Source organism: Pelodiscus sinensis, chromosome 5 (genome assembly GCF_052426305.1).
Source record: "Pelodiscus sinensis isolate ZL-2025 chromosome 5, ASM5242630v1, whole genome shotgun sequence".
Classification (NCBI taxonomy): domain Eukaryota; kingdom Metazoa; phylum Chordata; order Testudines; family Trionychidae; genus Pelodiscus; species Pelodiscus sinensis.
The window spans coordinates 11489596-11515274 of record NC_143056.1 but is presented as its reverse complement, the minus strand read 5'-3'; the positions used below and the strand labels follow the sequence as shown (position 1 = coordinate 11515274).

Genomic DNA, 25679 nt, shown 5'->3' with positions numbered 1-25679 from the left:
CCCAGTCCTGAGTCTCCCACGCGGTGGGCGGTGGGAGCTGCAGCTCTCCCCCCATTCGTATGGGAACATTGCTGGCTGTTCCCCTTGATCAGAGAGTGAGGGGAAAGTGCACAGTTGTATGCATTCTTCACTCTGACTGAGGAACACAGGAGGCAGATGAACTTGGACCCCCTCCTCCCCCGCCAGAGGATATGTATTCGTCCCCCAGCTGTGCCCCCTGGAGCTGCTGCAGCCATGGAGAGGCCACTTCTCACCTTGCCTCAAGCTACTGCAGTGGGAGGAGAAGCCACCATACTAAACTCCTAATCCCCTGCTACACCCCAGAGCAATTTATTTAAATGAAGAAAAACAAAAAGTAATCGAGTTAAGAACCCGAGCAAAGCAATGTAAATCTTCTAATAACTAAATAAGACAGCCAGCCACACAGCTCAGAAGTTACAATTTAGGTCTCTTTTCTGTTTATCAGTGGGTCTACTTTCTTTAAGAAGAAATACGACAGATAATTTCATAGTAATTGAACATTAATGGATTAATATTTACTTATCAAACTAACATGAATTCAAAGGCATTTAGATCAATACCTGAATCAGACTGCTGACAGGAGGAAGTATTGCTTCCGAGCTTGTAGAAGTCTGGTTTATGCTCACGCTGTCATTTGAAATACTATCAATATCTACATTCGGTAACACCTAAAATGGAAAATAAATCCAAAATCTGAGTCTGTAATAATTACATTTTCCTTTATTAAACCTCTTCATCAGAGCACAGTCTGATCAGAACTGCATTTTAAAGACAGATTTAACCTAATAAACAAGCTAAAAACATTCTCTTGAGAGTATTTTCTTCTCCTTTTCTGTTATCTTACTTTTCCTGCTCTCTACTTCATTTGAGTTTTTTATTTTTGTTATCTCTGTCAGATTATTAACTCTCTGGGATCTTGTTATCTTGCATGTTTTAATTGCCAAACACATATATGGCAATTTTACATAATAAATACACTACCCCAATTCACATCAATTATTCAGAATTCCATGATTGGCTGACTCATAGGCCATTTATGTTGTTAAGAGAGCCGTGTAGTGTGTGCTTTTACGTATAAGCAGCAACTATTAATTTTGTAATAGACACACTGTAATAGATCTACAATCTGTGACTATGTTCTTTGCAGTGACCGATTTTTCAACAGATACACAAATGCATCAAAAGGAAATGTAAATTCTAGTTTAAATCTTTGGCAAAAGCCTCATCACTTAGAACATTTAAAACCTGGACAAAGCATTACAAAAAGTGTGATGTTGAGAAAAGTAGTGCACTGGCAGAAGGATGGACTACATGCTCTATTAGGGATTAAAAAAAAAATTGCTGACTGCTATAATTAGCAAGTAATTGTGTTTAAAGAGGGAGGGAAGAAAGGGCTGAACCTCTAATCCAGCACACTCTGGTGCAGCAACATCCGTGGTCCTGCATGATTTTAGTTAGCCAAATGTCCACTTAACATGCATGTGGCCAAGTTTCCTGCAGTCCTATAAAGTTTGTTTATAGCCACCAGTCCTGGCTCTCAATGTTCTGTGATGTTATTTAGCTCTAATTATCCCCTAAATGTCTTCTAAGAGCCAAGTAAGCAGTGAAAGTGTTGATAATGCTGCTAGACAATTTGGACTTCCTGTGGTTTGGCACTGGTCAAGTCCCCAGGGTGCCGTACTAGAGAGGTTCAACCTGTACTGACAGCATATCTTCTGCTTCAGCTTGATCCTCCAATGAACACAAAATACTGAATTTTTGACAACACATTAATTTCCATGTCAACAGACTCATGTCACAAATATAAGATTAGCTCTTCAGTTGCTGACTGGTCTGAAGGGAAACTGCGTTGCAAGGAAAATCACATTTATATAAAAATCGTATATGGCAAAGCATTCAGCCAAGTAAATTGCTACCTTTAAAAATCTCTTTTTAAAGTTTGCTTCAGCATATAGTCTCCCTGTTAAAACCCCGCACAGGGTTGTTTTCTCCTCAACACAAGGAATATATTTGCACATACCTTCTTTTTCCAAACAATTCTTTTCTGGTTAAATAATAAAAATTATTGTAAAAAAATCACAATAATTAGCACAGGATGACTGATTTTTGGTTTACACTATACCACGTTAAGAAAAACATCTACTAATGCCAAATCATTAGCATGGACTCACAGGAATATAGAGCTTGAATAGACTGCAATAGGTCATCTTGTTTAGTCCCCTGCACTCAAGGCAGGACTAAGTATAAACTAGACCAATGATTCTTAACCTTTTTTTGTGGATGACTTGAAAATTGTTGAAGGTGTTGGCAAACCACTTAACAATCTTTCCAAATGTTGTTTGCAAGGTTAGCTAACTTGTGTAAAGCACTTTGAATTAAAGCGCTATATAAACAAATATTTTTTGTTCCACAAATAAAAGCATGCAACACATATTTTAATATCAATAGGGGTCTTCCCTGCTGTGTGTATGGGGGGAGAGGGGTCTCTCCCCTGCCAGAGCAGCCACAGAGTTGAGGCTGGGAAGAAGGGCCGTCTCTGTAGCTGGTGAAGGTAGCCTCTCTCTCCAGCCACTAATCCTGTGTATCGCAAATTCCTCCCACCTCCTCTTCTCACCCCACTGTTTACCATCTACCTTCTATTTCCTCCACTTCACCCCATTACCCTCCTCCCACTTACCTTCAATTCCCCCCACCCCAGGCCACCACCTCACCTTACATGTGTGTCTTCTCCAGGGTCGAGGCACCTAATCAGTGGAGCTACATGTGCACAGATCCACTAATTAGGTGGGCTGCCCTTCATTTGCGTGTGTGAGACCATCCAGGCATGCACCTTAGAGGGAACTATCTGAGAACTGTGGACTAGGGATGTTAAATTGCATTTAATCAGCCTTTTAAGCCGACTCCCCCCAACACTGGCACCTGTTCCCCCCACCTTGCTGCCTTTCTCTGATACAGGCAGCGGGGGGTGCAGGGGAGAAGCAACTAGCTTACATCCCTACTGTGGACCACAGTTTGATAACCTCTGAAACAGGCCATTTCTGATTAGAGTTTGGCTAACTTGTTCTTAAATATCCTCCAAATTCTATACCACCCCTGGGAAATTTGTTCCAGTGCTTAAGTATCTTGACAGTTAGGAAGTTTCTCCTAATCTTCAACCTAACTATACTCTTTATGCCATTATCTAAAACCACTTATAAAAGTATTGAACAAAACTGGATCCAGAACCCAACCCTGCAGGACACAGTTCAATAAGCCATTTCAGTTTGTCTGTGAACCACATAAACTGCTTCCTACCTATCCACAAGTCTTGTTACCCTGTAAAAGAAAGCTATTAGGTTGATTTAACATGATTTGTTCTTAACAAATCCATATTGACTGTTATTTATCACATTATCTTCACTATGTTTGCAAACTGACTGCTTGATTATTTCTCCAGTATCTTTCTGAATACTCAAGTTAAGTCAACTGGTCTCAGATTTATAGACTTGTCACAAGGGACCATCATGATCACGTAGTTTGTCCTTCTGCACATTATAAGCCACAGAACTTCCTCACACATTCCTGTAATAGACCCCTTATTTCTGAGTTAGGCTGGGTCTAGACTGCATCCCTCTGTCGACAGAGGGGTGCAAATCAACCACTTCGGGAGTGCAAATGAGCCTGGGATTTAAATATCCTGGGCTTCATTTGCATACTCACGTTCCGACGCTGTGCCGATCAGACTCAGTGTCGAAAGTGAAAGTAAAGGGCAGCCGTGGCTCTGTCGACAGAGGGATGCAGACTAGACATAGCCTTATTGAAGACCTCAAACTATAATTTAGACTTCAAGTTACAGAGAATCCACCATTTATACTGGTTTAATCTTGCAAGTGATCCATTCCTTATGCAGTAGAGGAAAGCGAAAACCCACCAGGGCTTCTGTCAATCTGACTCAGGGGAAAATTCCTTCCCTATCCCAAATATCGTGATCAGATAGACTCTGAGCATGTGGGCAAGACCCTGGAACAAGACACCTGGGAAAGAATTCTCTGTAGTAATTCAGAGCCCTCATCTAGTTCCCATTGTTGGTCTTTGAAGACATTTGCTGCCAGCAGCCCTGTAGGCAGTCTCATTATACCATTCCCTCCATAAAAGTATCCAACTCAGTCTTGAAGCTGGTTGTGGCTGTCTCCCTCCCTCCCCCTACAATCGATAATTACCCACACTGTCCTAATTCCCTTTTTTTAGATGGGCATTCTCTGTGCTCTCTTCCCACGCTCTGGAATATCTCCCCAATCTTCCATGAGTTTTTGAAGATAATTGCAAATCAGATAGCTAGCTCCTCAGTCAGCTCCTTGAGTTTCTAGGATGTAGTTCATCAAGCCCTGATGATTTCAAGACCTCTAACTTGTTTTTTCCCTACTTCATTTACACTGGTTTTCACTATGTTAGTTGTCTGATCACTACTGATCTTTTTGGTGAAAACTGAAGCAAAAAAGGCATTTAGTACTTTCCACATTTTCTGTTATTGTCTTCCCCCCCTCATTAAGTAATGGGCCTATTGTCCCCTCATTCCCCCCCCCCCCATTAAGTAATGGGCCTATTGTCCTTTAACATGAATGATCTTGTCTAGTAAGTAGCTCAGTGATCTGCAATAATTTATAAGCTTTAGTGAGTATTAATAAAAACAGCAATAGTTGTTTTTGCTTTATACCTGTACAGTGAGTTTAGGAGGATCCTTTTTTTCCGATCTCATCTCTATTACTGCTATGTTGGGTTTCTTAACCTTAGGTTGTAGTTTTGGAAGAACAGAGGTAGTCACTGTAACAGAGTGTGGTTTACCTAAGACAACTCCAGCAGGCTGTGGTGAGATGCCATTAATTTGTGTTTGACCTAAAGAAAGTTGATCAAGAAACATAAAAACCTTTAATTTATCAATTAATCAGAATAATTCTTACTTTAATTCTGAATGTCTTTGTCAGTTTTATAAAGTTTAGATTTACGTTCTTCCTCACTTGTCAAAATCTGGTGCCTTATTTAAATTTAAATGTGTATGCATTTTTGGTATTTTTTTCACCTAGATGCCTGATCATTTTTCTAATTGTTTTGTAGTAATTTAATTGGCTATAGTGCCACCTAGTGCTATGAAACAATAACTGTAGTTAGCAGTGCTACTGAAAATCTTGGGTCATTGTATCTTACAGATGTGTTTCTTTTTTTGGCTCACAGAATATGGGCTATATGCAATCAATACATACATATCACAGTGTCTCCCTGCCTGCTCCTTTAGGCAACTAATAAGCCAGGTAGTCAAAATATGACTGAAGTTATAATATCCTCAGAGCTTTTCCTGAAGCCCCTCGTGTACATTTATTATATTTGGCTGTCAATTTAATATCAACCTCTGTGTACAAGCCAACAATACTCAGATTATATCTGCTCTCCAGAGAAGAGTATCTCAGTGGTGATCAATATGCTATAATACAACTTGGGACAATATTACTAAAACTGTTGGGCAGAAATGATCAATTTATATACTCTCTGCCATGCAGACTAAATTCAAGAGCCCAGAATTCATTCTCTGATCAATAATGGCTTCACAATGATGGGATGAGTACCGTGAAAGAGGCTGCCACAGTGCAAAATGCCAGCAATCTCTCCTCCGCCAGGATGTCATAAAAAAGACAGCACAAGATGTGGGTGATGCTGGTTAGGAGTGGGCCTAGATAGAAGAATCTCAGAAAATACAGATTCCCACTGCTGCAGCCTCTGCTGGTTTAGCTTCTATGGAATAACATCAGAAATAAATCTCCTTGGGCACAGAAGCTATCATTGATATGGAAAAGTAAGAGGTGCATCTTTCAGCAGCAGCAGGAATGAATGTGGCCCATACAACTCATTATGTTTTTGGTTGTTCTTACCTAACGGAATAGCCATAGGAATTAGATGGCCTTCAAGTGGCCCTGAGACATCAGGCACCTCTCTGCTTGGGCTGAACAGATATTGGTTTTCATTAAGTTGTGCAGAAAGAAGCTGCTTCCTCTTAGGACTTGTTATTACTTTCTGTGTGCAAGAGCTGGTTTGTGTTCTTGCTGACTTTACCTTTGTACCTGAAATGAGAATCAACTACTTAATGCATCTCTCACATGCTGCATATTTTAGTACAGGAGTGGGTAAGAGAGCCTCTGCAGGCTGGTTATGACCCACCAAGCTGGTTGATCTGGCCTGCGGCCATGGTGCCACTCCCTCCACTCTCAGGCCAATCAAGATCTGGGGGCAGGGGAGTGTGCAAAGTCTCCTCCCCGCACCAGAGATATGCGGTCCCAGAGGGAACCACCAGCTCTTTTTAACAGCTGGTGGTTGACTCTAGAACTGTGCGCCCCTTGCAGGGCAGGGGCAGGGAGCAAGAGATTTTGTGTGCTCCCACATCCCTAGGCCCTGAACAGCTGGTTGTTCTCTCTAGATGCCAAGAGGGTGAGGGGTAAAGACTTCACATGCTCCTGCACCCCGGGCAGGTCTAAACAGCAGGGCTTAACTTGAAATAGTCAATTGCATAGCTTATTTTGAAATAGCTTATTTTGAGTTTTGGTGCTGTATACACAGAACTTAGGAGCACTCTTTCTCCGACTTCCCTTACTCCTCGTACAATGAGTGTTACAGGAGTCAGAGTGAGAAGTCCTCCAGCTTAACAATATTTCAACATTGTGTCGAAATAACTGCCGGCTGCGTAGACACGGCCTATATTATTTTGAAATAATGTCGCTGTGTAGACATAGCGCTCCCCCCCAAGGCAATCAGGGTCTGTGGGAGGGGGAACATTAGAAGGGGGAGCATGGGAAGGGACAGCCTGGGCCACTTCAGAAATTTGTGGCCCCCTTCAAAAATTATTGCCCATCCCTGTTCTAGTATAAGCTTAGGTAATGTCTGACAGGACTGAAAATAAATCACTAACATAAAATGCCCAACATCAATTAGAACAAGAAATAACAGGTGTATACTATGCACTGCTGGCTTTATAATCCAATGCACTACAGACAGATGCTGGCAGCACATGCCAAGGCCTCTAGATCTCACTGAACATTGACATACGAATACATAGTTGGAAGCAGTCTGATTCCTCTCTGTGTTTGTACTGTTACAAGTAGGTATTAATGCTATACAAATGTGTTTAGTGTTTAGGCTTTATGAAATGCTTTTAAGTTGCTGCATGCATTAATCCCACTTATCATACCCGCATCCCATGTAATTCAGCAACATTTAAATGCTTGTTCTCCAACTGTAGGTCACCCAACAGGAGAGAAGCATTAAGAAGTGTAAAATACTAGTTCCCAACAGAGGTTATCTTTTGTCCAACAAAAGAAAGCCTGTCAACACTAGACTAAACATTGTGGAATATCAGAAGAAAAAATGGTTACATACCTTCTCATAATTGTTGTTCTTTGAGATGTGTTGTTCATGTCTATTCCCATTAGGGGTGTGTGCACACGTACACGGTAGCTGGAAGATTTTCCCATAGCAGCGCCTATAGGATTGGTCTGGGAGCTCCCTGGAGTCGCACGTCCATGGCGTCCAATACAGTGCCCTACTGACCCACCCCTCTTCAGTTCCTTTTTGCTGGCTACTCCCAACAGAGGGGAAGGAGGGTGGGTATTGGAACAGACATAAGCAACACATATTGAAGAACAGTTATGAGAAGCTACGTAAAAGTTATTTTGTTCAGTGCTTGTTCATTTAATGTGTATTCCAATTAGGTGATTCACAAGCAGAAATTTAGGAGGTGGGGTCAGAGCCAACCACTGATTGTGTAGGATGACTTGGCTAAATGAGGCATCATTGATGACTTGTTGAGTAATTGCATAGTGCAAGGTCAATGTATATATGGAGGACTGTGTAACTGCCCTACATATTTTGTGAATAGGAACTTGAGTCAGAAAAGTAGTGGAAGAAGCCTGTGCCCTAGCAGAATGTGCTATGGTTGGAGATGCAGGAAGACCCACTGGTCTGTATCACTCCCGGATACAGGACTTAATCCATGAAGATATACATTGGGAAGACACATCTGTTTATAATTTAAGTATTTATGTCAAAGGATTACTTACCTCTAACACACTCTATAACTTTTGGTCTTTGAGGTTTGGATTTGGGAGATGGAGAATTAAACCTGAGATATGGTGCTTTTTTAAGAGTGCTGCGGTGGCCCTGGTAAATTGGTTTTCCATATACCTGGGACAAATACTCTTCATTCTGTACCACTGCACTTGCTTTCAGAGGTCCCTGCACAAAAGAAAAGCCTTCTCTAAGTTTTCCATATGTGAAGGACTACATATGTAACTATTGCTAAAAAATTTTTCCAGCAGTTCTACATTTTATGAAGCACTATAGACAAACAAGATATAGTAAGAAAACCGTGTTGGACAAACTGTAAAACGTGTGGTTTTTTTAGTTGTCATTATGCATAACAAATTTTGCATCAATCAATATCAAGTATACAAACAATTTTACCTTTTTATACCATTACATATTATTTATTAAGTACTAATAATCACTGTAAACTACAAACACAAAAACACAGCCAGTCCTTACAATGGAAACTCAAAAGAGGCAGTCATTTTAAGTTTGCACTTATGCTTAGAATCTACTACATATATATTTCAGAGAGTTTAGTTTGTCTGTCTGATCAAGAACTCCTCCTGAATGGTAAGATCACCAAATTTGGTATAGTTTCCTTTTACCATAACTTAAAGCAAGGTGAGGGTTTGTTTGTGCCAGGAAAATGGATGTGCCCAGAATGGAATTGCTTCTGATAAAACCATACAGAAAAGAGACAGAATCAACAGGCAGGTAAAAGCAGCTGGCTGAGGGTGCCTCCCCGCCACCTGGAACTGCCCCAACCCAGAGCCTCCCACCTCCCAGGCATCCTTTAGGGATAGCAGGGAAGGGGAATGGGACTGAAGCTAACCCCTGCTGGGGACATTGCTGGCTGTTTCCCTTCGTCAGGGAGTGAGGGGAAGTGCACAAGTTGCTGCATTCCTCACTCTGGCTCAGGAATGCAGGAGGCAGATGAGCTGTGCACTTTGCTCTCGCTCCCTGACAGGGGCAGGAAGGGGAAGAACAAGTAGCCCGGGTACAAAGAGCAAGCAGTCTTTTTATTTTAAAAAAATTGAGATAAGGACCACAGGAACACCAGGTAAATATGCCAGCATTAATTCTATATGAAGTAATGGACAAACAACCCTTTTAACCAACCCTACAAATCCTATGCCTTATAGCATAACTAGAAGATTTACCTGACTTTGCTCAGGTCCTTCAGGGCAGGGGCTTGAGGATGTGGAAGGCTTAAGGCAGGGGGCTGGAGGTGTGTGTGTGTGGGGGGGGGGTGCAGGAGTCAGGGTTGGGGAATGAGGAAGGGCTCAGGGGAGAGGATGGAGGGTGCAGGAGTCAGGGCAAGAGGTTGGGTGGTGTGTGGGGGCTCAGGGCAGGGAAGCCAACAGATACGCCTAGGGGAGGTGGGACTACACTGCCTGGCCAGCAGCTGCTCCACAGCTCTCCAGGGCTGTCAAGGTGGCAGGACCTCTCTCCTGGATTAGCCATGTGGCTTTGCTGCCTGGCCAGCAGCTGCTCTGCTGCTATTTGGGGCTGTCAGGAACATGCTTGCTTGCTTACTACTCCCAGTGGTCATTCTGGAGTGTAACTGTCCCTGCTATCACAGCCCTCCCTTTCCGTTTCATGAGAAACAATCATATTTCAGGCACATCCCATTGTCCTGGGACTACCAACGCCTGACCTTGCTTTAAGTTATGATGAAAGGAAACTGCAGACCAAATTTGGTGGTCCTAGCTCTTACTGTTTAGGAGGAGTTCTTGAACAAATAGACTCACAGACAGATGAATGGACAGATGCACAAACTCTCTCAAATATACAGTAGATTGTGCAGAATTAAATATGTAGTATTCCAGTTACTACCCAACTAGTACTATATGTGCATGCAAACATTTTAATTACTGTAAAATCAAAACCAAGACATTGACAGTTCCAATTCAAAACAATGAGTAGTCCTATGTACCTCAGAGATTAACAAAAGCGCATTTTTTTCTCCACTCAACCTCATCTGAAGAAGTGGGTTTTGCCCACGAAAGCTCATACTATATATATATTTTTTATTAGTCTCTTAGGGTACGTCTACACTACAACGTTAATTCGAACTAACTTAGTTCGAATTAGTTAATTCGAACTAAGCTAATTCTAACTAACGGATCCAGACTAAAAAACTAGTTCGAATTAGCGTTTTGCTAATTCGAACTAGCATGTTCACATTAAGTGGACCCTGAACCAGGCTTAAGGATGGCCGGAAGCACTGCCGGCAGGGCATCAGAGGAGGACTTAGAGCGTGGAGATGCTGTGTCAGGCTAGCCGAGGGCTGTGCTTAAAGGGTCCCGACCCCCACCCCGGACAGACAGTTCTCAGGGGTGCCCCGCTTGCAAAGCAGTCCTGGCTTGGATTGCCTGGACTACCCACACTGGGCACATCACAGCACTCGGCCATGAGACCGGCTGCACTTGCCGCAGGCTGCCATCTGAGGAGAGGGGGCAATTGGGGGGCTGCAGGAGAGCTTCCACCCCCAGAAGCCCGCAGAGCCAGCCCAGTCCTCCCCATCAGGGGCGCATACCCCATTCCTCCCTCACCTCCTTCCACTTACCCTTCCCTAGCCCCTCTTCTTGATGTACAAAATAAAGGACAATTGTGTTAAAAAATGGAATCTGTCTTTATTGAACAAAACTGGGGGAGACTGGGAAAAGGAGGTGGGAGAGGGGAAGAGAGAGGCTGGGAGAGGGGAGGGCAACTAAAATGATCAGGGGTTGGGAACAGGTCCCATATGAAGAGAGGCTAAAGAGACTGGGACTTTTCAGCTTAGAAAAGAGGAGACGGAGGGGGGACAGGATAGAGGTCTCTAAAAGCAGGAGTTGGGTGGAGAGGGTGCATACAGAAAAGTTCTTCATTAGTTCCCATAAAGAAGGACTAGAGGACACCAAAGGAAAGGAATGGGTAGCAGGCTTCAAACTAGTAACAGAAAGTTCTTCTTCACAAAGCAAAGAGTCAACATGTGGAACTCCTTGCTGCAGGAGGCTGTGAAGGCTACAACTAGAACAGAGTTTAAAGGGAAGTGAGATCAAGTCATGGAGGTTGGGTCCATGGAGTGCTATTAGCCAGGGGGTAGGAGTGGTGTCCCTGCCCAAGGTTTGTGGAAGGCTGGAGAGGGATGGCACGAGACAAATGGCTTGGTCACTGTCTTCGGTCCATCCCCTCCAGGGTCCCTAGGGTTGGCCGCTGTCGGCAGACAGGCTACTGGGCTAGATGGACCTTTGGTCTGACCCAGGACGGCCATTGTAAGCTCAGGGCTCAGGGTCGGGGGTCTCAGTGGACCCCCTTGATTTTCTTGCACGCCTGCTCCTGGGTGGCCAGGCTGGCAGCTCTCCTGCCCTAGCCGGCCACTTTCCTGTGCCTAGTGCGGAGGTCGTGGACGAGGTCCATGATGTCTGCACTAGCCCAGGCGGGTACCCGCCTCTTGCGGTCCCGGGCAAGCTCCCGGGAGCCGCAAGCCTGGTCCCGGGAAGAGGGGGAGGGCTGGGGGGCATCGGGTGGGTGGCTCGATCTGTGCCAGGTGCAGGGTCTGCTGGCTGGGTGCTGGCAGGCTTGCACCTGACACGGGCACCCTAGCTAGCCCGTGCCCCTTTAAGGTTCCGGGGCCAGGAGGGGGGCAGACGAGTTTCCCTGGTGTTGGCCAGAGTGGCCACCAGGGAAACCTGGGGAGGGCTAGCCTCCCACTAGTTCGAATTAAGGGTCTACACAGCGCTTAATTCAAACTAGTAAGTTCGAACTAGGGTTAATCCTCGTGGAATGAGGATTACCTAGTTCGAACTAAGCGCTCCGTTAGTTCGAATTAAATTCGAACTAACAGAGCGCTAGTGTAGCACCTATGAAACTTAGTTCGAACTAACGTCCGTTAGTTCGAACTAACTTTGTAGGGTAGACATACCCTAAGGGTGCATCTACATAGCACCCTTAATTCGAAATAAGCTACACAATTTGCACTATGCAAATTGCGTAGCTTATTTCGATGCTATTTTGAAATATTTTATTTCATAATTTAGTGATGTCTACACAGCACCAAATTTTGGAAAAACTCACTATTCCAAAACTCCCCTTAATACTCATGAAACGAGGGTCACCGGGATGTTGGAATAAGATGCCCATTATCTTGAAATCTATTTCGAAATTATGGGCTGCTTTAAATGATGTGGAATAGCTATTTCAGGACAGTTCTGACATCCTGAAATAGTTCCGCAGTGTACATGTACCCTAAAGTGCCACAGGATTACTTGTTTTTAAAATTACAGATTAACATGGCTACCCCTCTGAGAGTTCCAATTCAGTTCTCTCTTAGAAACTGAAGTAAGGCAGTCATTATCAGTAGAAATGCCAAATAATAAAGAAAACCCAGTACCTCTCTCCTTCCTTCTTTCTCCAGCAAAGCTTCAGAAACTGAGCAACTTCTCAAGTTCGACTGCTTCTGGGAAGGCTTAACAGCATGCAAATACTTTTTTGTTACAGATTCTTGGGTTTTTTGAGTTTTTGCTTTAATTTCTTTCTTTGTCTTCATATCCCTGGTGTTCTGTGTTCTCTTGATCCAGGGATTTTTTTGATCTTTTTGATTATGCTGTGTTTGATCATTGTCACTTTTCGCCATTTCTGCCTAAAAATAAAATGGAAATATAGTCTATCCAAAGAGGATGGAGAAAGGCTGTTCACAGTAGTGGCAGATGGCAGAACAGGGAGCAATGGTCTCAAGTTACACTGGGAGAGGTCTAGGTTGGATATTAGGAAAACCTATTTTACTAGGAGGGTGGTGAAGCATTAGAATGGGTTACCCAGGGAGGTGGTGGAATCTCCATTCCTAGAGCTTTTTAAGTCTCTGCTTGACAAAGCCCTGGCTGGGTTGATTTAGCTGGGATTGGTCCTGTCTTGGACAGGGGGCTGGACTAGATGATCTCCTGATGTCTCTTCCAGCTCTCTGATTTTAGAGGCTAGGGACAACTCTGAAGGTCTGACAAATGGTTTGTTTTCACGTTAAAGAGTAACTGTGATATAGTGATTTTCATTAAGCAAAACAAGTTTAAAAATAGGTCTGAATATTTTGTTAAGCTAAAAACTGCCCTAATAGTTTCCACATGTTTTCATATGGAAAGTACGTAATACTTCTTAAAAGACATTTAAAAAACCCTCACAAATGTCTTACAATTTGAGAAATTTGAACTCAAACATTTTCTTCCAGCTGTGGCAGGGTTAGACCCACTCCTGGGTCCCAGGTCTCTGCTCTGCCCACAACCCCTTTCCAGCATTTTGGGGTTCTTGCCCCTTGGCTAAACAGGTACTGAAGCAGATGCCCTGATCAGCCTGGGCTGAGTAACCAGTCCCCTTCAGTCACCGGCTGGGTTCTCAGGCCGCTTGGGGAAGGGAGCCCAAAAATTAAGAGCCCCATACCTTCCCGTCTATTCTGGCAGTGCTGCTGTTCTGTTTTTCAGCTTCTCTATCTCTTTCCTTCTCAGCTCTCACGTTCCTCCACCTCCTCCAAACTCCTCTTACACTCTCTTCCCCATCCTCCCCTACAGGGAAGGTTTTTTAAAAAGTCCTGTGGCAGCCTGAAGTCAGCTCACCTGGCCCTTAACTGATTTATAGCAGCCCTGTTTCAGCTACCCCATCAACCAGGGCCCGTGCTGTTTTTCAGAGCTGCCTCTCTTCTCTTCCATGAAGCCCTTTAATGTGCCCTGTCAGATAGACATACCTGAATTTCCAAACTAATTGCTTTAATCCACTCATCTACTGTCTTTCTGATGCGAATCTCCTCCAATACATCACTGAAATGGAAAGAAGAAAGAGCTGTTAGGTGATTGTTTCTCAAACTATGATGATTTAGGACTGGAAAAGGTAGTGACTGTTCTGAGGGAGGCTTTAAAAGGCACAGTGAAAATAGTTTTTCCTGTTACAGACTAACTCAGCTACTCCTCTGAAGCATTTGAAAATAGACTATTACTTATCTACAAACGTGGACATCTGACAACACTGGATGTATTTTTTTACTACTTTCCCATGCCTGTACCTGTGTTTTTAACACATCATTGTTGTAAGCTTCCATATTTCCACAAACTGGCACCACTAATATGCCTCAAAAGTAGGTGCCATATACTTACTCTATGAGATGGTATAGCAGCCCCTACTGCCTCATCAGCTCCTTTTTGTAACAAAAGGTGAAAAGCAAGAGCGAATGAAAAATATATTCCCAATTTGGTGGGGGATAGAGAGCAAATGAGTATTTAAAGAAGGCAAGTAATTTTCTCCAAAAAGGAATTATTATGGATCCCCATTCCCAGAAAATTTTTACACAAAGGAGACTTGTTTCATTCAAGATAGCAAAGTGTTACCACCAAAGAACATTTTGTGTATATAATTGTATGTAGGCAACTGATGAATTATCTGAAACAGAAACTATAAAGGCATCTTAAAAACAAGGGTGAAAGAATGGGTGCTCAGAACATGGAAGCAGGTTCTGCAACACCAACGGTCAAAATCAGAGTCATGTCATGAGGCAGGGAACAAGCAATAGTGAATTGAGAAAGCACACAGAGTATTCTCTGTGCGAGCTTTGCTAATCTGAACAGAAAATAAATATACTTAGTTTGTTATTGTTGGTGAAAGTCACTGTATTCTCTGCAGACAGGCTGGATATAGTTTTAAATATACTGTACATTGACTGAATGAGCCCCAATGTGACCTTGAAATTGTGAGCCTGCTACAGGGCGTAGCAGTAACAAAAGTAAATCAGGCAAATGTTTAAACCATGCCTGTCCTGGAGATAGTGTGATCTACTTTACTAGTTACTATATATTTGAGAGAATCAGTCTGTGAACGAGAGAGCCTGTATGTCTAAGAACTCCTCCTAAACAGGAAGAGCTAGGACCACCAAATTTGGTATGCAGCTTCCTCTTCTTATAACTTGAAGCAAGGTCAGGGATTAGTTGTGCGGGGTGGGGAGGAGGAGGACTGAAACTTCCCTTACCCCAACAAAAGCATATGGGGGATGCATAAAACCATACAGAAAAGAGACAGTCACCAGGTAGGTGAAAGGTAGTGGCAGAAGAGAGCACCATCGCCACACACACAAGTCCAGAACTGCTATAGCTCCAGCTCTTTAGGAAGGGTGGGGGCTAAACCCCCTCTTTGCAATTTGTGAGAGAACTCTGCTGGCTGTTCCCCTTCATCATTCTTCACTCTGGCTGGGGAGAGCAGAAGGCAGATGAACCTGGACCTGCCCCAACTGGAGGACATGCACCCCTCCTCTGGCTGTGCCCTCTGGAGCAGTAGTGGCCATGGAGAGGTGTGTCTCACCTGGCTCCAAGCTGCTGCGGTTAGAAAGGGCTGGAGTAGTCATCCCTCATCCCCAGCCTCACCCCAGAGCAATGATTTAAATGAAGAAAAACAAATATGAATTGAGGTAAGGACCTGAGCAATGCTGGGTATCATATAAAACAAGAAATTAAATGAGCATTTAAGCCTTTAAGTATGCTCTACAAAACAACTCCCTAAAAAGCTTTTCATGCTGAGCTTATGACATTTGGATTTTAGTGTAACATTGGTAAAACAAATGCCAGCTCTGACCAATGCTGTAGGTGTTAGCTAAGAACTGACAAACATAGCTGAAAACTAAACCAGCTCACTAATATGTTAATTATGTTAAATACAGGTATTAGTCAGATAAGAATGTATTCTGAATTTAGTCTCTACAACATGATTGTTAGTAAGTTGCTTGAATACATTAATCTCACTTGTAATATCAGTTTTCCATTCTACATGGAAATGTGTAATTTTTACTTGTAACTTTGAAAATATTTGTTCTGAATTTGTGAATCACAGCATGGGAATCATCACCCCTCCCCTTGCCCATTCAAGATACCTCAAGATTAAACAGGCCTATGATGTTGCACTCCATATTCTTTATGGAAATATGCTTATGAATATGAATGACAAGTGGGATACGTTTTATTCAAAATGATTCTTGTGAGTTTAGGATTAGGGGGTCATTGGAAAAGTTATAACTTACTGAATATGATTTTTCCATTTGCATGAATGTATCATTTTTGTGTCTGAAATAAGGAATACTAACTGCATATTTATTATCAATGTTGGCAAAAGCCTATTATCAGCCCATCAGGAACAACAATGAAGAAAAGCTTCAGAGGGGTAGCCAAGTTAGTCTGTTACAGGAAAAACTTAAAAAAACAACACACAGTTTGGAAACACTTAAAAGACTAACAAAACATGTAGATGGTATCATGAGATTTTGTGAGCACAGCCCTCTTCTTAAGATGACCGGAGTGTTGGATGTCCAGGAAGAATATAGTTGTGCTATACTGCTACTGACTTATGGTCACTCAGGTGCTACAAAGACCCACAACTATGTCACATGATATTGGAAATCCACTGGGGTTTCCCTGCGCAGGTTCATATCTTGACAACTATACCATAAAACACCTGGAAGCAAAAGGACTGTAATGACAGGATGGGAGAGAACTGCTAGACACAGGTCAGAAAGGACATCTCTGGCCTGAGAAGGACTTTACCTGAAATAAGAACTAGGGTGAGAAATTATTTTTTCTGTATGTTGATTTTAAATGATGTGTAACTGTCTCCACCTCTGCTCTAAACGAGATCAATATTTTTAACTAGCAATACGTGTAGAATAGAGTGGATAGCAACATAGAAGAGCAAATAAGATTCCCACCTGTTTGTAGTCAAAGCATTAATAAAGGCATACATGGCGTCTCCATCTTTTGCACGGATAATGGCTTCCAAATTTTCTTCAAGGACTTTTTTATTGTTTTGTACATCCCTTAAAATCCTTTCAGCATCCTTTAATATGGATTTTGGTGCTTTAACTGTTTGAAGTATAGATGGCTTGGAGACCTGATGATATTCAGCAAGACTAGGTGCAACAACAGGGTTTGTTGGCTAAAATTTAAGAAAAATGATTATTTTAACATACTAAATAATTTTTCTAAACTTGAATACATTAATCTGATTTACAGTTAATCTAGCACCAGTTCTAAGACCCATTCCAGTAAGGTGGAGAGCAACTGCCATTGACTTAAAGCCATTGCGTCCAACTAGTTCTGAAGCAGTAGTCACTATAGTGGCTACTCCTATAGTGAACTAACGATACTCAACCGGCCAGATCAGTGTCAGGGAAAGATCAGTGTCTTGCAAAGTTAGGCACAATACTTAAACCAATGGAAAGAGATCTGAAACTTGTCGAACATAGTCATGTCTGAGGCACTAACTTGAAAATATATAAAAGCAATATAGCACGTGAAAAAGATGAAACCGTTAAAGGGACACAGTATTCTGGAAAGGTTGAGAACAGCTAGAGTATTGGGGGACAGAAGAGAGGACAACAGAAAGCAGCATTTAAAAAAAAAAAGCTTTGAAGAAGGTATTTACTAATACTATTACTCTTTAGACTGGATTTTTAAAGTTACTGGTTGGATAAAGTAACATAGAGGTTTTATAACCTAGATATAAATATATATTTATTGGAAGATGATTATATCCCAAAACCCTGTTCAGCCAAGCAGGTTACACCTTTCAGACAAATCAATTTGTAAACATAATTCTGTTTGGAGAGTTAGAAGCAACAGCAATCTTTGTTGGTGCCAAACATAATTCTGCTTACATTTCTTATTGAAATGGTTAGTCATTCCAACCACACAGTTACCCACTTTACCTGTAGCACGCCATGCATTTCTTTTTTCAGCTGTCCAAGATCTAGAAGTATATCTTCTGCTTTTTTTACTGTTTTATTAACTGAACTGAAATCTTGGTGGGGGCCTTCAAAAGTAGGGATTGAGTCAGTTTGCAGGGTAGCAGGCCTGCTAGAAAAATTACATGTTACTAAAATGTCACAGCTTCTTGACTGATTTCAGAAACAACTGATTTCTAATTTGAGAATTTGAATACGAATTTGAACTCTGCACAAGTATTAAACCTTAAGGGGACGTCTACACTAGCCCCCTGGTTCGAACTAGGGAAGCTAATGAGGGCGACCGAAATTGCAAATGAAGCGCAGGATTTAATGTTCCCGGGCAGTTGCCATTTTGGAAACTGACTAGCCCAGAATAACTGCCCGCATCTACACGTGGCACAGAAGCGCGATTCCGAGATAAACCCCTTAGTTTGAATTAACAGTTAAACCCCATTCCAGGGAGTGCCAGGGCATTGTGTGAAGCTATTTGCATATATATATTTGCGTGTATATGCAATCACACTTAAGTTGTGGCCCTCGGCATGTGCTGAGAGTATCATTGAGGCCCCTGGGCTTCCAAAGTTAAGTAGCCCTGGTCTAGCACATACCTAAGTCATATTAACAATAAAAAGTCTGTATGAACTTATTCAGTCACGTTTACTTACTGCTCTTTGTCAGAATGCCAGGCTATTTTGGTACGGTTTAATGATGTCTTCTCGGAAGATTCAGTTTGTCTCAATGGAGTTTCTTGAGAATTCAGAATCTGCTCCAGAAGTCTTCCGCCACCTACAGTAGGAAAAAACATAAACAATATTATTATTAAGCATATTTAATACATTTAAGTGGCTTCTTTTCATTTCAAGAAATAAATATTTCATTCATTTTAAAAAATAACCACTATTCAATATTTATCTAGATTGATGAGAATATCACAACAGGAACTAATTATAAATTTGGTTTTAAAAAAAATCAGACTCACTAGCACTGAAAGGGACCTCAAGAAGTTATCTAGTCCAGAACTTTGCAATGAGGCAGAGCCAAGTATACGAGACCATCCCTGATAGGTGTCTTCCCAAATTGTGTTCCCAACCCCCCAGTTATGAGAATTCTACAACCTGCCATGGTAACCTATTCTAGTCATTAACAATGCTGACAGTATTTTTCTAATAGCTAACCTAAGCCATCTTTCCTGCACATTAAGACCATTATTTCTTGTCCTACCTTCAGTAGACACTGAAAACAAAAGACTACCATCCTCTTTATAACAGCCCTTAACACATGTGGACACTGTTTTCAGGTCCCCAGTCAGTCTTCTTTTCTTAAGGCCACATCTTCACTCGACACTGCAGTGATAGATCTTCTAGAGTTCAATTTCGATAGTCTGGTTAACACTAGATTAGTTTGCTATTTCAGCAAAGCCTTTGTAGTGTAAACTAGCCCACAGAATGTCTCCAGACCCTAATACATGAGAATCTTACAGTCTAAACCAGGAGTGGGGAACCTCAGGCCCGGGGGCTGGATGTGGTCCCCTGCTTGCCTGGATCCGACCCCCCGAGGCTCAGTCCCTCCCCCAGCATTGGGGAGCCCATGCTGGTAGTCCAGGCTGCCCCCCGCTCCCACTTCCCCAACTCAGGGAAGGAGCGCAAAAAAAAAAAAAAAATCTAGGCCAGTGGTCACCAACCAGTAGATTGAGATCTACTGGTAGATCTTGGAGCTTCTGACAGGTGATCCTGACTGGTTTGGCCAAGAGGTTATCAAGCACAGCACTTCAGCCACCCCACCCCAGCCTGCTGCACATCTCCTGCCCTTTGCTTTAGAGCTGCCTCCCCCTCTCCTCCCCCAGCCCCAGGAGCCTCCTGCTTGCTGTGCAGGGGAGGGAGAGGAGGTTGCTCATGTCAAGATGCCCCCTCTTCTACCCTGTATCCTACCTCCACAGAGCAGAGAAGGGGCACAACAGGGCTTGGGATGGAGTTTGCTGGCTGCTTTTGGGAGTGGTGCAAGGTCAGGGCATGGGTGAACCTGCCTTAGCCCCACAGCACCACCACCCAGGAGCCACCTGAGATAAGCAGTGCCCAGCTGGTACTCACATCCCGAAAACCTACCCGTTATGAACCCCCTTCTGCAACTGAAGCCCCAAGCACCCCTGCATCCAAACACCCTTCCAGAGCCTGCACCTATAATCCCCTCGGACACCTCAACTGCCTGCCCCAGCCTGATGAAAGTGAAGGGGGATGGGGGTGGCGGGAGAGAAAGGATGGAGTGAGCAGGGGCAGAGCCTCAGAGAAGGGGGCACAAAGGAGGCGGGGCCAGGGTATTTGGGTTTGAGGTAGATCTTGGATTGCACTTGAATTTAAAAAGTGATCTTGTACTTAAAAAGGTTGGAGACCACTGCCCTAGGCTCTGGTATGGGATGGAAATGTGGGGAGTGTCTCTCTTCTCAATTGGGTCCACACCAGTGAGGGGTTTTTGGGGGGAGCACTTCTCACTTGTGTGTGGCCCTAGACTGATTCTTCTGTGGGTCAGTGGCCCCGATCCAAAAAAGGTTCCCCACCCCGATCTCAACAGTAAGACAACCACCACTGTCACAACAACCAGGTTCAGAAAAACATTTTGTTTTAGACCATGTGGGGATTTCAGCTTAAACTGGGTACATTTTTACTGATGTGAGTTACTTTCTGATGCTCTCCAGAAGTGACCTGATAGACTTGGAGAAAGACAGATGCCTAGCACACCAGGATAGGGAATGGAAAATACAGAAAGTGGAATTAACTGGTGGAGCACTGAGTGCATATAAGCAACACTGTCAACCTATCCAGCCACTCTCTTAGCCCAGCAGAAGAATCTGTCCTGAGGACTCTAATTCTGCCCCACCACTCCTACGAATATGATTTAGTTCTATGGCGATCTGGAAGCGTATTTTGGCTGCCTCTGCCTAAAGGAATATTTCCAATACACCGTTGTACAACACACTGACCTTGCTGCTCCCCCCAGCCAATCCCACAAAAGGAAGGCTTCTATGTGGATCCCTACTAACGGTCGTGACGAGAGTCTTGACTTCTACATTGACTGCTTCTACAAACTGTGGCGATGGAATCCACAGAGCCTAGCACCACTCCCAGCCCCGAGCCTCTCCTCCACCTTCCAGCTCCCTCCTCCAAGGTTTTCAACACCCCCTTTCTCCTCCCCTGTCCCAGATTCTTTCCCATCTCTCCTCAGTTTCTTTGACCCCACAGTTATGTAAAATACAGACTGATTAGTTTTTCCAGAAAATGAGGTGTCTTTATTTTTTCATCAGGAAGGGGGGGGGGAAGGAAGAGTAAGTGGAGGGACAGCAGTGAGGGGTGAAGCAGAAGTCCCCAGTGGAGCAGACCAGGGAAGAGTGCCCCAGGGGAGAAGCTCTCCCTCAGGGCCTCCCGGATGTGCACAGCCCCCTGATGGGCCTGCAAGATAGCAATTGTGCGCGGCTGCTCGTAGGCTCTGCCTTTTCGACCAGCCTCTTCCCTCCACCCTGGCAGGAAGGCCCTCCCCCTTCCATTCACACATGCTGTGCAGAACACAGCACGAACCGAACCACATGTGGGATGTTGTGCTCTCCAAGTTCCAGGCAGCTGAGGAGGTATCTAAACTGCGCCTTCAAGTGGCTGAAGGTACCCTCGACCATCATGCAGGCTCTGCTCAGCCTGGTATTAAATGCCTCTCAGGAGGGGTTGAGGTGGCTCGTGGCTTCATGAGCAATGGCTGCAGGGGACAGGCTGCATCCCTCACCAGGCAGATGGGCATGTGCACATCCCCAAACCTGATGTTATGGTTGAGGAAGAAAGTTCTGGCGTGCAGCTTCTGGAACATGCTCGAGTTCCTAAAGACATGTGCGTCGTGCACCTTCCCTGACCACCCTGGTGGTCAATCACAGCCTGCAGGACCTCCGAAAAGTATCCCTTCCAGTTGATGTAGCTTGATGTATGATGGTTTGGGGCTTGGATAAGTATGTGTCCCCCGTCAATGGCCCCGTTACAGCATGGGAAGCTCAGGGCGCCAAATCTGTTGACGATGGTATCCACATCTGCAAGGCATATGACTGCGCAGCAGGATGGTGCTGATCACTCGAACCACCTGCAGAAGGTGACAAAACAAATCGAGAATCACAGGGGTAGCAAGGCACCTGAGAGTTCACCTCCCCCTCACTTACCAAGAGCAACCCTCTCCAATGATCCCACCCCCTGGCAGGGCTTTGTGAGGGTGCGACAGATCAAACCCATTGGGGGGGGCTTGCACCACCCGCACCCCAACCCCCCTTTCACCTGGGGAAGCTCATTCCTTCCTTCCTCCCCTGTCCTGAGTCAATAGCTTGTGAATGCCATACCTGCATGACCAGGGCCCCGATGGTCAATCTCCCCACACAGAACTGGTTTCCCACAGATCAGTTGCTATCCGGCGTGGAGAGCTTCCAGAGGGTGATGGCGACACACTTCTAGAGGGGGATGGAGGGCTTCATGTGCGTGTCCTGTCACCTCAGGGCAAGGGCGAGCCCCTCACAGAGCTCGAGGAAGGTGCCTTTCTTCATTCCAAATTTCTGGAGCCACTGTTGGTCCCCCCAGAACAAAGTGGTCCCACTAGTCTTCACTGTTGTCCAGACACCAGATGCGGTGGGGCACAGCATCCAGGCAACGGTGGCTGGCCTCCAGCTGCTGGAGCTGTTCCCCCACATACTAGAGGAGGGTCTGCCACAAGAGCTGGGTGTTGGGTTCCTGCAGAGCCTGGGAGGCAGCCTGCAGAAACTGCTGCGTGACTTGCAGCAAAAGCTTGGATAGGTTTGGGGCTTGGATAGGTATGTGTGTCCCGTCAATGTGTGGGAGTCATTACAGCAAAAGCTGCAAGAGCTAAAGATGGCCCAGAGGCAGCTCCTGCTGCATAGCAGAGAGTGCCGTGGTGTCCTGAATCAGGGCAACCAGAGCAAGAAGAGAAAATGCTTTGCCTACCTCTCTGAGGAACAGCAAGCAAGCAGGGAAACCTGAGAAACGGCTGTCCAGGGGGGTCCCTTTAAGCACGAGCCTCAGCCTCAAGCAGCAACTACACGAAGTAACTACTGACCTGATACCCTGCCTGAACTGGTTCTGGGTGGCCTTAAATGTGATTAAGCATCCAATAAGTGGATGCACTATTTCAAAATAGCAAAGCACTATTTCGAAACACATTATGTGTGCAGACGTGCTATTCTGAGCTTATTTTATAGCTTATTCCGAAATAACGCTGCTGTGTAGACATAGCCCTAGCATGTTAACAGTACTGCCTTGAACTCTGGGAGTCATTCATTTACTTCCAGCACTAAGCCTTCACCATACACATTTTTAGAACATTTGAAGATGTATATAACCTAGATTCATTTAATCCAATATGAACTTTCTAGTTACTATAGAGAACTTTCTGGGTGTCTGGCTGATGAGTCTTGCCCACATGCTCAGGGTTTAGCTGATCGCCATATTTGGGGTCGGGAAGGAATTTTCCTCCAGGGTAGATTGGCAGAGGCCCTGGAGGTTTTTCGCCTTCCTCTGTAGCACGGGGTACAGATCACAGCTAGAGGATTCTCTGCATCTTGGGGTCTTCAAAGTATTTGAAGGCTTCAATATCTGAGATATAGGTGAGAGGATTATTCTAGGAGGGGTGGGTGAGATTTTGTGGCCTGCATTGTGCAGGGGGTCAGACTAGATCATAATGGTCCCTTCTGACCTTAAAGTCTATGAGTCTATGAGACTGCCTTCAGAAAAAGTGAAGATGCAGACAGTAATAGCCACTGGCCATGCATGCACATATCACTGAAGGGAAAAAGGCTATTTCTGAACCTTACTCTGGCTCTTACCCTCAACACTTCCATATGCTGATTTGGGCAGATTTTCCTTTTCTGCTATAGGTCTCTCTTTCTTTGAAATTTTCTGAGAGATTTTCATGTCTTTTGATACAGGTACAGGAGCATATTTCCGAGGAGCTGGTGTCTTCAGAGGTGATTTCTGTGTATGAACGCCATAATTTCCAAATTGACCTGAATATGCTTACATTCAGAAAAAAAAATTACAAACATGCTTTTTTAAAATCCAAAGTTAAAAGATTGTTTTTGAAAAAGAAACCAAACAGAAGTTTAAAATATCCCCATGAAATTAACACAAACCATTTCCATTTGCTAGACAAAAAAAATTAAAAACAGATAGTAATTTTGGTACTGAGGAGAGTAAGTGAAATATGTCTATAGTGGAGGTGGAAGGTGTTTCCAGCTCAGAAAGACACACCATGCTGGCTCTGATCCAGCTAGCATGCTAAAAATAGAAGTGTAGCTGCCACAGCATGAGCAGTAGGAGGGAGTAGGCACACAAGTCCGTACCTAGCTCTTGGACAGGATCTTACTCTGGTCAGTTAGTTCCCTCCTCTACTCATGCAGCCTCAACTACACTTGTATTATTAACATGCTAATCTCCACCAGAGCCAGTGTTGGGATGTCTACCCAAGATGAAAATTACACCTTCCAACTTCAATGTGACACGCTTTACCTCAAAATAAACTCCCGTAGGCCAACTTATTCACCACTTTTATATGGCTGTGATCTATTTTGTACAAAGTATGCCTTGTAACGTATTATTTGAAAACTCATGAGCTACTGAACATTATGGCTGCATTAACACTGTATATGGAGTTATGGCCTTTTGCTGTGTTTACTTCGTTACACATCATTTTGTGAGTCTGGGGAATGCCCACAGATCAGCTCCTTAGAAATAACGGAGGACTTGCATATCATCCAAAACGTGATGTACACAGATAGTGAAAGCAAAAAATGTACAGTTCATCTGAGACACACTTGAGTCTCACATACACGGGAAACTTTGTATCTATACGCCAGCAGGATTATTCCTCAAGGGGAAGAGAAGGGTATAAAAATAAGAGGTATTTTGCATTCTTCTCCTACCTCTACTGAAGCAAGAATGCATGAAAGACTTTGAACTGGGAAGATGGTCCCAGGTAGGGAGGAAATCCACCCAGTGTACTATGAACAGTAAACTGCTAGCAACATCTAGAGAGGTGAGAAATGCTGTTTGCTTCACATTTTCCTTAGGTTCACAAAGTTTATGAATTATATTGTGATTTTCTTATTTTATTTATTTTGGTAACCGATTTTGACTTTTTATGTCCGTATCCCTTATAATCATGTAAAATCTGTTTTTCCATACTTAACTTATTTTTATATTTTACCTAAAGTAGTGTGACCTAACTGAAGTGTTTGGGGAATCTTGGGAAGTGTAAGATATACATTTCTGGGGTACAAAGCTGGAGGGATTTGCAGGTGTTTTCATGTTTATAGTTCATGATTGGCTAAAAGAACATTCATGTAATTTAGCTGGGTGTAACATGCTGATGGCTGTATGTAGGCAAAACCTGGAGGGGCTACTTTTTTCACTGGCATAGCAGTGTAAGGCTATGTCTAGACTGCAGGCTTCTTTCAAAAGAGCCTCTTTCGAAAGAGAGCGTCTAGACTGCACGGAGAAATTTCGAAAAAGCGGCTTGCTTTTTCGAAAGAAAGCATCCAGTGAGTCTGGATGCTCTCTTTTGAAGAAGCCCTATTTACATTGAAGAACGCCTTCTTTCGAAAGAGGAACTTTCGAAAGAAGGCGTTCTTCCTCGTGAAATGAGGTTTACCGCCATCGAAAGAAAAGCCGCGTTCTTTCGAATTAATTTCGAAAGAACGCGGCTTGAGTCTGGACGCAGGGGAAGTTTTTTCGAAAAAAGGCTACTTTTTTCGAAAAAACCCCTGAGTCTGGACACAGCCTAAGAGAAGATCTATGCTGAA

At 43.8% G+C, this 25679-nt stretch overlaps 1 protein-coding gene across 14 annotated transcripts in view; it reads right to left on the bottom strand.

The window, feature by feature from the left end:
- Positions 1–25679, bottom strand: part of KIAA0586 (KIAA0586 ortholog) — a 116791-nt gene that overhangs the window by 64006 nt on the left and 27106 nt on the right. For 11 of the 14 annotated variants that reach the window (XM_075926295.2, XM_075926308.2, XM_075926305.2 and 8 more), the window contains 10 exons: positions 23706–23894; positions 18517–18637; positions 17834–17981; positions 16835–17061; positions 13841–13913; positions 12503–12751; positions 8100–8274; positions 5922–6110; positions 4715–4893; positions 582–689 (listed from right to left, as the gene is read on the bottom strand). In XM_075926295.2, coding sequence (XP_075782410.2) covers positions 582–689; positions 4715–4893; positions 5922–6110; positions 8100–8274; positions 12503–12751; positions 13841–13913; positions 16835–17061; positions 17834–17981; positions 18517–18637; positions 23706–23894 — 1658 coding nt within the window. The remainder of the gene's footprint in view (positions 1–581; positions 690–4714; positions 4894–5921; positions 6111–8099; positions 8275–12502; positions 12752–13840; positions 13914–16834; positions 17062–17833; positions 17982–18516; positions 18638–23705; positions 23895–25679) is intronic. The other 3 variants (XM_075926303.2, XM_075926306.2, XM_075926307.2) reach the window with 3 other exon arrangements.